The sequence below is a fragment of the Ctenopharyngodon idella genome, chromosome 14 (assembly GCF_019924925.1).
Source record: "Ctenopharyngodon idella isolate HZGC_01 chromosome 14, HZGC01, whole genome shotgun sequence".
Taxonomy (NCBI): Eukaryota; Metazoa; Chordata; class Actinopteri; order Cypriniformes; family Xenocyprididae; genus Ctenopharyngodon; species Ctenopharyngodon idella.
The window spans coordinates 15,216,095-15,228,737 of record NC_067233.1 but is presented as its reverse complement, the minus strand read 5'-3'; the positions used below and the strand labels follow the sequence as shown (position 1 = coordinate 15,228,737).

At 37.8% G+C, this 12,643-nt stretch overlaps 1 protein-coding gene across 3 annotated transcripts; it reads left to right on the top strand.

Annotated features, from left to right (window-relative positions):
- The first annotated feature begins 157 nt into the window (after window positions 1–157).
- On the top strand, window positions 158–12,226 carry mgarpa (mitochondria localized glutamic acid rich protein a). 3 transcript variants are annotated; one of them, XM_051918270.1, is made up of 8 exons: window positions 158–351; window positions 3,385–3,485; window positions 3,579–3,684; window positions 4,346–4,363; window positions 6,728–7,054; window positions 8,913–10,060; window positions 10,288–10,338; window positions 10,813–12,226. In XM_051918270.1, the coding sequence occupies exons 1-7, from the start codon at window positions 171–173 to the stop codon at window positions 10,321–10,323; spliced, it is 1,917 nt and encodes a 638-aa protein (XP_051774230.1). In that variant the 5' UTR covers window positions 158–170; the 3' UTR covers window positions 10,324–10,338; window positions 10,813–12,226. The 3 variants fall into 3 exon arrangements, with proteins under 3 accessions (XP_051774230.1, XP_051774231.1, XP_051774232.1); XM_051918271.1 differs by having other exon boundaries at window positions 159–351; window positions 8,913–10,067; XM_051918272.1 differs by lacking the exons at window positions 6,728–7,054; window positions 8,913–10,060; window positions 10,288–10,338; window positions 10,813–12,226 and adding an exon at window positions 5,984–6,245 and having other exon boundaries at window positions 183–351.
- Window positions 12,227–12,643: the final 417 nt, after the last annotated feature.

Here is a 12,643-nt window from a genome sequence, read left to right as displayed (position 1 = left end):
TTCAAATCCAGTGATTTTTCTGTTTCTAATGTCTGTAACATAAATTACACCTATACGTATGCGGTTGAAAAGCATTTGAGTAAAAACAAATGTTACTTCATTGCTTTGAGGCCAGCGTGCCAGTGAATCCTAGCAAAGGGAGGATTAGATGAGCGCTTTCTCCTCCCCTCATGTTCACTCCTCCCCCTCCAAGTATCTGCACTTTCATAGTCATTCATTGCGCCTCCATTGGATTCACACGCTGCTTTCCTCCCGTGGTAGTTTGGACGATGTTTGCGTGCAGAGCAGCCTGGCAGAGGTGTGGGCCTCTGGCGCGACAGTCCCTGAACCGCGCACACCTCTATAGAGATGGTGAGGACAATATTATCTGTCTCGTGAAGTTTTATTACTACCTATAAGTCATATCATTTGCAGTATATTTGTTGTGTTTTAGTCTTTCGTGATCTGCTAATTGTCCTATTTCATGCATTTCAGCTTTTGCTTACATTGAAAATGTGCTTGACCTGAACTTGTATCATAATGTAAAATTTTCTTGACCGGTGACATGTAGTTTAGGGTTAAGGGGACATGAAGGTCAGTCGGAGGCTATTGGTGCTTCACATTTTTTTTAAATGACTTTCTAGATAATTGTCACGTTTTATTGCCAGTCAGAAGTTACACGCCTACCACATTAACACACATTCGCTGTGTCATTTGCAGGGAACACAATGTACACATCTAAAACCGCAGCCTGGCACACAAGAATGTAGCCATCTTGGGCACTGCAAATCTGCACTGATATTAATTTTGCACAGTGTTGAAAATACACTGACTATCCCTGCATTTTAAACATTGTGAAAAGTTAGGTTAGTTGTGGACTATTGAACGTGATTCGATTAATGTTTGTTCTGTCAAATTCATTCCGTCGTCACTTCAATGGATTATGAAACGCGAACTTGCGTAATAGGGAATCATTTGAAATTTGATGTTTGACATCATGGTTTAAGTACTCATACTGCGCTTGATTTGTGACCTTCAGTGTTCTAAGGGTGCCATAGTATGTTTCCACGTACAGCTCACGTGGTTGTGTACGTGGTCGAGCTATAGACACTCGTGCACGCGGACCTATGGAATTCAGTGGTAGCCTACGGCAAGCCGTTTTAACAATTAATTCTTAAAACTTACTAGTATTTCATGCTACTAGTACTTATATTTTAGCTATTAGTATCCATTCCATTAGGTGCTAATATTATTTTTTAGGTACTACCTTTTCTATATTATTCATTATATAGTAATACCTATTCTGTACATTGTAAAAAAATTATTTTCTTTGTAATTATTTGTGCAATTTACTAGCAATTTCTACGGAGCTTTCAAAGGGACATGGTGATGGGAAAATATGAGATGGGAGGAAAAAAAATATTTCAATGCTTTTGCATTCCCCTGAGAAACGTTTGCGTTCCCTTGCAAAACTTTTGCGTTTCCTTGCGTTTCCTACTTTTTTTGACACCCAAACCCCTGTGTTAGTCTTTTAAACACTTATGTTTTTAATTGAATTTAGCACTGGCATTTCAATCTCACAGACCCCCTACAGTTCCTTTATGTACCCCAGGAGGGCTCAGAAACCCCTGTTGAGAAACCCTGGTTGTTTAAATAAACATGCAGACATTCTTAATGCAAGACCTTTGTCTGCCCTTGCTGTTGCTTGACTGTTAGATGAATTTATGTGAAAATCTACACCACTTGCTTAAAGCCTTTCATTCTAATTCTTGTTCGCTCAACCGTTCCAGTATCAAGCTGTGATCTTTTTTGGAGGGTGATTTGTAGGATAGATGTTTTAAGAGAACGGGACATGCTTTCAACAGACATGAGGTTGAGTAATTGATGATTATGTTGTAAATGGTGAACTATCTTTTTAATATAGTATGCCTATTATTAAAGTAAAAATATTATTGGACACATTCACAGAATAAAATAATTGTGACTTTCTGCAAACAGGGCATCTCTAGTAGCATCTGTAACTGAATTCCTTTTTTATTTGATGCTGCATCCACACCACTAGGTGTCAATATAAGACAGATGACTGCCATATTCTTTATTTTGTGAAATACATGTTTGTTTAATTTCAGCAGTTGTGTCTTATTTGCTGTTGGTAAATTGTTTGATGTAACTATAGGTATTATATCGTCCATTGCCAATCTATTTATTTTCATCAGCGTCTGATATTGAAAAATTTGTGTTGGTTCTGAGTAGTCTAGCTAAGTATGTCTCGCTTTCTGTTTGCTTCACCCTTTGACTCCTGGGAAAGATTAACAGATTAGTTGGTATAAATAACACAGAGGTGTCTAGAACCTATTTACTTTAGCTGGGCACAAGTGACTGGATTATCTTAATGAGAATATTGAAGATACTCCTGAAAAAAAATCTCCTCTACTGTGTCACAATGATCTTTGTGCTCTGATCATCATGATTGGACTGCACTGATGGTTTTCTAAATCTAAGTTGCTCCCTGACCTCAAATTTTTTTTAGGACAAGGAACTGTCAGCAGCACTAAGATAGCCATTCAATTTTAGTATATAAAATTAAGTATTTGGTTATTAAATAGTTATCTAGGTAAGAAAATAGACAAAATAATGCACAATTCTTATATGTTTAGAGGAATACTTGACCAATACATATGTTTATATAAACTTAACTGTTGCAGTATAACTTGTATATAGAGAGTTACTGAATTTAAAGTTACAACTTTATTTTGAGACTTTTTAATACTTAACCATAGAGTGCGAAATGCTATTCACTTATGATTATCTGCACCATATTTCTGAGTCATGGAAATGCAAAAACGCAACGTTTAAATACCTAGATGAATGCTGACAGGCATATTTATAGATACTTGAAACCATTGCCAGGAATCCAATCAGGCAGTGACCTACTGGGCAGGAAGCATCTCAGGACCTCCATGTTTCTGCCATGGAGGTCAATCTCTGTGCTAGGCACTTTAACTGAAGCATTAACTATTAACTACAAATAATATTTTAAGTTCTATTAAACTATTGAATCTATATTATATAGAAAGAAAGAATTCCTTACATCAGCTTACATAATTTCAAAGGCTGCATCCTGCAGAGGTCACGCTTGTCGGCTGCATATGTCATTGAGGCTGCCTCATTTCAGTAAAGAAACCATTACATTTCAAAGTCATAAAGAAATTATAACAATTTTTGCTGCAGAATAAATAACGGTCATATTTTGATTACTTTTTTGAAGGGAGACATCTGTGATGATGTTTGCAGCCAACAAATTCAATCTCTGGAGGACGCAGCCTTCGAAATGAGACAGCAGTCATTGCTTCAACTAATATGTTGATCCAAAATCATTCCCTTACTCCTCTGTTCTCTATGCAGTAGTTCCACGGAGGCTCATGTCATCGGTCCCTGGCGGCTCCGGTGAGAATTTGCTTTACGCTGTCCTCTGTGGTGGAGCCTTCGCAGGTGCCTTGGCATATGTAAGTTCGGTTAAAACTCAAAACATTGATATAGATTGATGTCAGATCATAAACTTGATATCAATTAATATCTTCTTTTGAATTCTCTGATAGGCTTACAGAACCGTTGCAACAGACAAAGCACGTTTTGCTGACCGTGTTTCTGAAATTGATGCTCGTCCCAAGTCTGAGTGGAAACCCAAACCATGGCCACCCAAGAGTAAGTCTCAACTATGGTCTTGTTTTCACAGTGTCAATTCCACTTTCATCATTGTAACTTGGTCAGTGTAACTTTTAGGATTCAGATGAGCAGTTTTAAATGCATGAGTGGAAATCATTTACTTGGTTACAGAAATTTGAATACTGGTAGTATAGCTTTCTCATGCCTGTCAAGTTTATAGTGAAATGTGAAGGTGAAAGATACATGCATAAGGTAACAGATATTCTTTGGCATCTTGTTACAAATATTAAATGAACCTATGCTATTCACACATCACTAATAGTATCCCTAAAAGTTATAAATAATCCATTGTGGCCCTTCCAACACATCATAACCATAATAAAAGACATGTTGCCCTCTTGTCCCCTCTGTCACAGTCTTTCCAAATGCACTTCCACCACATTGAATGATTGTATCATATCCAAGCTTCTCTAACACTCCTGCATCTGAGCCAAAGCACTATTAAGCCGTATTATCTTAATGACCGCAGCATTAAAACACTCTCGCTCATTCAAGTATTATAAATAAGAGAATATAATGTATTATGTGGTCTAATATGAGTAAGTGGCTGTTGACAGTAAGCTTTATACAGAAGCTTCAGGCTTCATTGACAGATTTCAGATTGTAATGTAACATTTAATATTTTTGTTGTTCTTTTTAGGTGGAGAGAATGGCGATGGTGAGTTTATATGTGATCTTTTTTTTTTTTTTTTTTTTTGGTCAATCTCTTCATGATGTAACAATAAATAACTTTGATATTTAAATTGACTTAAAGGGATAGTTCACCCAAAAATGAAAATTCTGTCATTAAGTACTCGCCTTTGTCATTCCACACCCGTAAGACCTTCGTTCATCTTCGGAGCACAAATTAAGATATTTTTGATGAAATCTGAGAGCTCTCTGACTCCTCCATAGACAGCAATTTAACCACCACTTTCAAGGTCCAGAAAGGTACTAAGGCACTACGTCTGAACGTGACTCATTATTGGCCGGCTCCTGCATCAGCATCACACACATGCATCGTGCTGCTCATGTGAACAGCGTCGGCCAATACTGAGCTGGTGTTCTGATGTAGAACCTGAAAGCGTAAACAACGTATGAGAATGACACAGAAGGAAATATGTTTTTGAATAAAGTCAGTATCTTTGTTTTTGCGCGCACAAAGTATTCTCGTCGCTTCATAAAATTAAAGTTGAACCACTGTAGTCACGTGAACTAATTTATCGATGTCTTTATTACCTTTCTGGACCTTGAAAATGGTGGTTAAATTGCTGTTTATGGGGGATTAAAAAAAAATCTCTCGGATTTCATAAAAAAGATCTTAATTTGTGTTCTGAATTAAGTAATTAATGACAATTTTCATTTTTGGGTGAACTAACCCTTTAAATATCTGTGTAACACATCAGTTTGTCTTAAAACCAGTGGGATCCATTTAGTGTGTTTTGCTAAACTAAGTTGTGGTTTAACTTGCATGGTCTGAACTGCTGCATAAGTATGTTTGGGAGTTATTTCTGAGTAATCTGGAAATGTATTACAGCCTTGTTTTCTGAGGGTCAGAAGGTAACTAAATGATGCCACCCTCTACCTTTCAGTCTCAGGACAATGGGCAAAAATTATATTCTTGGCACATAGATTATGACCTGTTCTTCTGATTAATATTTGCTCTATGCCAAGTAGGATCAACTTTTTAAGTTTTATCAAATATCCTATAATGACAATACAATGGGCAGATATTAGTAGATTATCTAATGGCTAAACTGCAAAAACAAAATGCTTGTTTATGAAGAGCCTAGAACTTCAACAGTTCAACTTAAAATGGAAAACTAGAAAAGTGAGCTGAGGAAGCCTTATTTATTGGTTTTGATGAATTTCTGCATATTTTTTTTTCTTGGTGGTGTTGAGATTGGAGTGAGTAGTTGTCCTCATGTCCTACCCTTCCAACCCACCTGATCCTATTTGTCAGAAAGCCTGTTAATCAGAACTGGGTGCCTTTCTCTTTGACACTGTGTCACTCTCCTTAATAAACCGTGTATATGATCCGTCTGCACCCCTGTGCACACCTATTCTCTCTCACAACCCTCTTTCCCTACTTATTTACCTGTGATCCTCTATTAATCACTGCAGTCCAGTCCAGAAAGACTTTCCAGCCAATATCATTAGCACTAAGCACAGTTTATACTGTGGTCTTTCAAATACCAAAACAGAACTATGAAATCATGATATTGAACAACAAACTCAAAACTTTAACTAATCTCTTTCCTTACTTTCCTAACTGTCTCTTTGTTCTGACTCTTTCCAGAGTAAACTAATTTGGAGAGTCGGGGCTGGGCACCTATAGTCTTCAGTCAGGACTTTTTGGATGATTCTCTCCTGAGTTAATGCCATTATGAGTCCTGCTTTTTCATTGGAACTGATATTTTTCATTTAAAGTTTCTCTTCATTCCATTGAAACACTTATTTAAAATGTTTATTGTGGTGTAATACAGTAGAAATTGGTGAAAGACATGTAAAAGAAAGCTTCCCTCTGTGGGTTAACTTATTAAACACGCACAACAAAGCTCTTTGGTTGTCATTCTGTGTTACTGGAATTCACAGAGTTGCTGGTACTGCTAACTTTGAACAGATGGTAAGGCTCAGCCATCTTTGTATTTCTTCTCCTCACCTGTCCTCCTAGCCCCTTTCTCCCTATTGTTTCTGTTCAATTTCTCTTTACACCCTCCCTCCTCATTCTTGGGTTTTGCATGCTGCCTGTAGTGATTATGTTGTGAGTGGTTTTGACAAAGCTAGATTTATATTCCTTGTATATGCTTATGATGAGGACTATTTCTATAGGTATTTCCAGGTTGGTAAGATGAATACTGTGTGTGTGAGAGATTTTGTAACACATGGTGGCAGTGTAAACATTTTATTTATAATGTTTTTGATCCTGCTATGCGATATTCAAAATTGAGTGAGTCTGCTAAAAAAAAGAAAAAAAAGAGAGAGAGACGAAAAAAAGGAAACTGCTTGATGCTTAATTTTTCCTCCTCTGTTGTCCGTTTAGAAGAAGCTGGTGCAGAGGAGGCAGAAACCGTAGAGAGCGCAGCTGAGGAGGATGTAGCTGCTGAAGCACCTGAGGTCTTGCTGGAAACAGCCAAGGCCACCAGAGAGGAGACGGGGACCCTTGAGACTGTTGTGGAAAAGGTTGCCGAAACGGTTGCAGAGACTGCAGAAGTGGTTGCTGAAGTGGCAGAGGTTGTTGCTGAGACGGCAGAGGAGGTGGCAGCGGTGGCAGAGGAAGTACAGAAGGTTGCAGAGGAAGTAGAGGCAGCAGCAGAGGCTGTTGTAACTCCAGTCATCCAAGCTGAAGAGCCGGTGTCAGAGAGCAATGGTACGCCAGAAACCTCCGCAGAGGAGGCAGTAGCAGAGGCTACTGGTACAGAGGCCTGAATGCCTCATGGGTACTCAAACACTCACTAAACACACACACACACACACACACACACACACACACACACACACACACACACACACACACACAAGATACAGAAGATTCAAATGTCATATATAACATCACTGTCACTGTCTCCAAAAGGTCATCCTCAAATCTCAAGAAGAACAAAACATGAAACTTGAACAACATTTAGAGACTTACTAAGTTTTATTGCAGACCTGCATGTCTGTCTATCGTTATTTTTCCTCCCTTCCAATTAGATTGATTAGTCATTAACTAAAGTTGTAAGGAGCTCAGAGACACATTAACTGAATTATAGTGTATGTGATTGACTATGTAGTCCTCATCATACTGTACTTCCTCTGTTTCCATTGGTGAGTTATAGAACAGGATTTGATCCTTGCGGTGCAATAATGTAATCCCACTAAATGGCACACAGCTTATTGTTTATATTTTCATTATATTCCTGGAGTATGCTGGAATATTTAAATTATATTAATGAACTTATTTTCAAGTAAGGATAACCATAGAAACCACTGTGAGAATCCAAAATTGCTGCTTTTTGTTACATGTGACCAAACATTCCAGTGGACACACTTCATACTATCTACTCCTGTTCTTGTTTCTTACTCAGTTTCACACTCTGTCTTCTCAACTTCACAAATCTGAGCCAGACTCCTGTCGTTTTTAACTTCTATCCTGCCTTACCTCATCCTTGAGGCACAACTGCACGCAAAGACACTGCAAATGTACTGCTGTATGTTTTTTATTTGTTCTGTAATAACAGTAACAGTGCAGTTTTTGCATGTCAAAACGTGCTTCTCTGCCAGATATCACTTAGTTGGTACATGCCAGTTGATATTGTGAAATCTGTGAGTCTTTTGCTTCCTAGCAACTAGGGCAGCTGTGCTTCTGTATTAGTTTTCCCTTTATATTCCTCTGTATGACTGATCTGACAAGGAACTCAGTAACTTATCAAGGAGCTCAAGTATGTATGTGATTCAATGAAATTGCTCGTTTACTTGGAAAATTGCAATCGTGTAATAAAAATGAATAAGGGATTCAAAGCCATTTAATAAAATTATGGATAAATATCAAAAAGATATTCTGTGTTTAATTTTTTTTTTTTCTGAAAACTCCATTTACAAACTGAAATATTACATCTTAAACACTGGCAAGTTCATCCTCTATTTTAAAAGTAATGTTTTAAAAAGCTGAATTTAGTGTAAAGATCATTGGTGTCCTGATGCTATACATTATAGTCTACGAGATCATCCCTACATTCAAAAATCCATCCCAAAATGTTAGTTTCATCTCTTAATTTTTGTGGTGATCAAATATGTGGTGTGTCCTTTTCTAGGTGATATTTGGCAGTAAAGCCTCTTCATGTACTGCATGTTTTGAATAATGGGAAACTCTTTAAATTGAGTTGCATGGTGTTAATACTCATTATGATACTTTCTGAAAGTCTCTTACATTCTGTGAAATATACACACCATAGATCACATGAATGCACTTAAACTTTACTTAGGCTCTTTTCTTTGCTGCAGTGAGGATGAACCTCTGCACTCTACTTTTAGTAGTCTTGTTTCTTTCTTTCCCATTGTGTTTGTGTCTAGATCCATCTGCTGTTTTAAACTACTGTCACACACTGAAATATGATTATTTATAAAAAGAATATGTAAACTAAAACTTATTTGTAATGTATAAAACCTCTAAATAAGTAATTTGTTACCTCAAACATCTAATGTCTGTTTTTTGTGTGATTATTGGATGGCTTGATTGTGTCTTGCAGTGGCCCCGTCAGAGTCGGTCAGCCCAGCAGATGCAGAAACGGTCGAGCTGGCTGCTGCCTCTGTGATCGATGTTGTTCCTGTGGAGTCTGGAGCTGTGGAAGACGTGCGTGTTGAAGCTGTACCAGAGAAGCCCATTGAGGTGCCTGCAACAGATAATTTGGAAAGTGAACCAGCAACAGAGCTGGCTCCCATTGCACCAGTGATGGAAGAGGAGTCACCAGTAGCAGAAGAGGCACCAGATACTGCTGTCGCAGAGGAAGTGTCTGCTGCTCCAGTGGCAGAAGAAGCACCAGTTTCCCCAGTTGTAGAGGAGCCACCTGTTGCTGTAGTGGTAGAAGAGGCTCCAGTAGCAGAGGAGACACCAGTTGATTCACCAGTAGCAGAAGTATTTGTTGCTCCAGTGGTAGAGGAAGCACCAGTTTCTCCTGTTGTAGAGGAGCCCCCTGTTGCTGTAGTGGTGGAAGAGGCTCCAGTACCAGGGGAGACTACAGTTGATACACCAGTTTCCTCAGAAGAGGCATCTGATATTCCTGTGATAGAAGAGGAGGTGGTTTCCCCAGTGACTGAAGAGGCACCAGTTGCCCCTGTAGTTGAAACAGTACCAGTTTCCCCGGAAGCAGAGGAGGTATCAGTTGCCCCAGTGATTGAAGATATGCCTGTAGCACCTGTTCCAGAAGAAGCGCCACTTTCCTTGGTAACTGAAGAAGCACCTGTTGTAGCAACTGAAAAAACCGAGGAAACACCTGCAGCCACAGTAGCAGAAGAGGTTGTTCCTGTTGTACCAGTAGTTGGGGACATCCTAGAAGGTGAAGAAGTGAAGGCAGCAGCATGTTCAGAGGTGATTGCAGAAAGTGCAGTTGTGGAGACTTCAGTAAGTGTGGTTGAGGAAGAAGCAGCAAGTCCGGTTGTGGATGTTACAGAAAGTGTGGTTGAACCTGATGTTGTGAGCACGGTGGTGGCAGAGGAAGTTTCTCCAGCTGAAACATCAAGCGCACCTCATGCTTTGGAAGACCCCAAACGAGACTTCATAGTGGTTGTCTTGGAGGGAGGTCCTAAAACAGAAAAGAAGCCCATGGTGCTTGGTGTGTCCCCCATGACTGGCAGAATCATTCCAGCCCCTGGTGATGGTGAAGAGCCATCGGGTCAGGTAACAGGTAATCTGGTTTAACAATGCAGTGCTGAGTTAACTAAATCATGATGATGGCGAAATGTAGTTTAACAGCTACATAGTGATTCAAAAGAGAAAGTGGAGAATACAAGGATTTTTCATATACTATTTTAAGACATCCAAGACGTATTCTGATGTATGTTCTTGATATACCTTGTATCCTTCTTTTTATGATGTAAATGTTACTTTCTTTATATCATTCATAGGGCAAGCGCCATTTGCTTAAAGTGCAGATGTATTAGCAGCAACTAAAAAAGGTAACGTCGTAATCTTTTTTTATATTGTGTGTGTGTGTTCAAATGTTTGGGACCAGTAAGATTTTTAAGATATTAAATTTATTCAGCAAGAATGCATTACAAGTGATCAAAAATGACAGTTAAGACTTTTAGAAATTGTAAAAATAATTGTGCTGCTCAATTATCACAATTATCACAATTGATAATAATAAGAAATGTTTCTTGAGCACCAAATCAGCAAATTAGTATGATTTCTAAAGGACCATGTGACACTGAAGACTGGAGTAAATTCAGATTTGCCATTACAGGAATAAATGAATAAATGAAATGGAAGATGGTTATTTTAAATTGTAACAATATTACAGTTCTTACTGTATTTTTAATCAAATAAACAGACTTCTTTAAAAAACAAAAAAAAATTCTTTCCAATCCCAAGCTTTTGATTGGTAGTGTACATTGACATGACATTTTTTATTTGTTTTGTCTTTTTCTTAGTTGCATGGAGTCAGATGTCCTGGGATAGTAAACTGGTTCCCTGATAAAGAATTAGTGATGTGCCTTCCCCCTTCCCTATTGCCTGCGTCCACATTGAGCTCACCTACAATTTGACCCCCTGGATTTCAGTAGTCCTAACACTGGTCCAGAATTCTGTTACCTTCCCTCTCAAGCTCTCTTTCCACTGACATGCTGTCCACTGATACATGGTTACTTCATGTGAACATTCACTCCTCTCTGATATGAGACATACAGGTTTCTTGACAAAAATATGCATGAAATGCTGTGGCCGATCTTTTTAGCCTTTATAAATGGAACTTTTTGAGTCAAATAATCTATAAATACTCTTTTTGAGTCAACTGCACATTGAAGCCTATACTATAGTTAACCCTACCTCAAACCTCACCTTAGTAGACATTGCTGTGTCAATCGTTACTATACCAGCAAGGCTACAAATTTGCCACAAACACTGCCATACCTGCATGCTGGCAACCAGCTTTCTGGTTAAACTTCAGGTTCTCCTCTATTTTCAATCTATGCTATTTTTCATTTGCATTATTTATGAACTTACACTAAATGTGATTCGTACCCCTCTACCTCAGCTTGACATTACAGTGTTCTTTTTTACACATTTCTACTAACCAGTATTAGTAACCAGCTTGCATTTACAATGTGAAATGACTAGGTTCGAAAACAACTGACAAACAGATTGCATTTATTAAAATAATCAAAAAAATATTATGCCATGCCAAGTCAGAATTCCAGTGTTTATTTCCAAAGGCCAAGAAGCAAATCCCACTGCTGCATCCTTTGTCTTTGTTTTCCTCTTCTCTCTTAGTTTGTTGTATTGATCCATCAGAGTCAGCCATCATCATTATAAAACCAGTTATTATAAAACATTTTGCTTGACAATAAATTACTTTCCTTGTTGTCAAAAGCAAAGTCCCCAAACCTGTTATGCCAAAGTTACACTTTCCTTGTTACCGTCAGCATCATTTTTGATTCTCATTGGATTTGAATTAGATACAAATCTTCTCTCATTCAGATTTTAGAATGATAGATAGACATACTAAATTGATTCACTAGGGAAATTAAGGTCAGATAAATACATGAAAATAATACCTAACTACCTACCTAGCAGTTTTGTCTTTTACTTCTTTATATGTTTGAAAAGGGACCTTGAGTATTATAAGTAAGATTACAACTTTATAATGTGAATGTGAGAAAATAATGTGAAGTATGTTTCCGTATCATAAAGGGTCTGTTCACGGGTTCTTGTGATTTTGTTTTAAGGGATAGGGATGTAATACATGTTCTTGTGCTGTTTTGAGGTTCCACTTTCACTGTAGGCCCTGAACTGGGTTTTTTAAAACTGTGAATGTATATCAAAGGAAAAATAAAGAATTAAAACACATTTCAGTGTGATTGTGTGTGACTAAGATTAATAGTATCAGATATGATTACCAGGCACTATACAGTGCAGATTTCTCTGTTAATATGTTGGACTTAGGAATGACCCAATTTTTCGTAAATTCAGGAGAAGCTACTTTTAGGGCAGTGATAAGAATTTGTACAAGGTTACGACAGCACAGTTTGCTTTTCCGATAATAAAATTATATATTTTGAAGGTATCAGAGCCACCATGTAAAGCTGAGCTGCATTGTTTGAATTATAATTATAACAAGATGAGATGACATGTCTGTACTACATTATTATATATAGGCTATCATCTGCCTGTTGCCTCCTCTGAAACATTTACATACTGTTTTAAAAGATATAATTGTGATATTATTTGGTTTGATTGTATAGTTCATTTATGTAATGATTACTA

Bases quoted from the DNA above. Each gene is read 5' to 3' on its own strand.
- mgarpa (XM_051918270.1), top strand. From the start codon at position 171: ATGTTCACTCCTCCCCCTCCAAGTATCTGCACTTTCATAGTCATTCAT. The intron at 7,055-8,912 runs GTACGCCAGAAA...TGTGTCTTGCAG, and splicing joins GCCGGTGTCAGAGAGCAATG to TGGCCCCGTCAGAGTCGGTC. The intron at 10,061-10,287 runs GTAACAGGTAAT...TATCATTCATAG, and splicing joins GTGAAGAGCCATCGGGTCAG to GGCAAGCGCCATTTGCTTAA.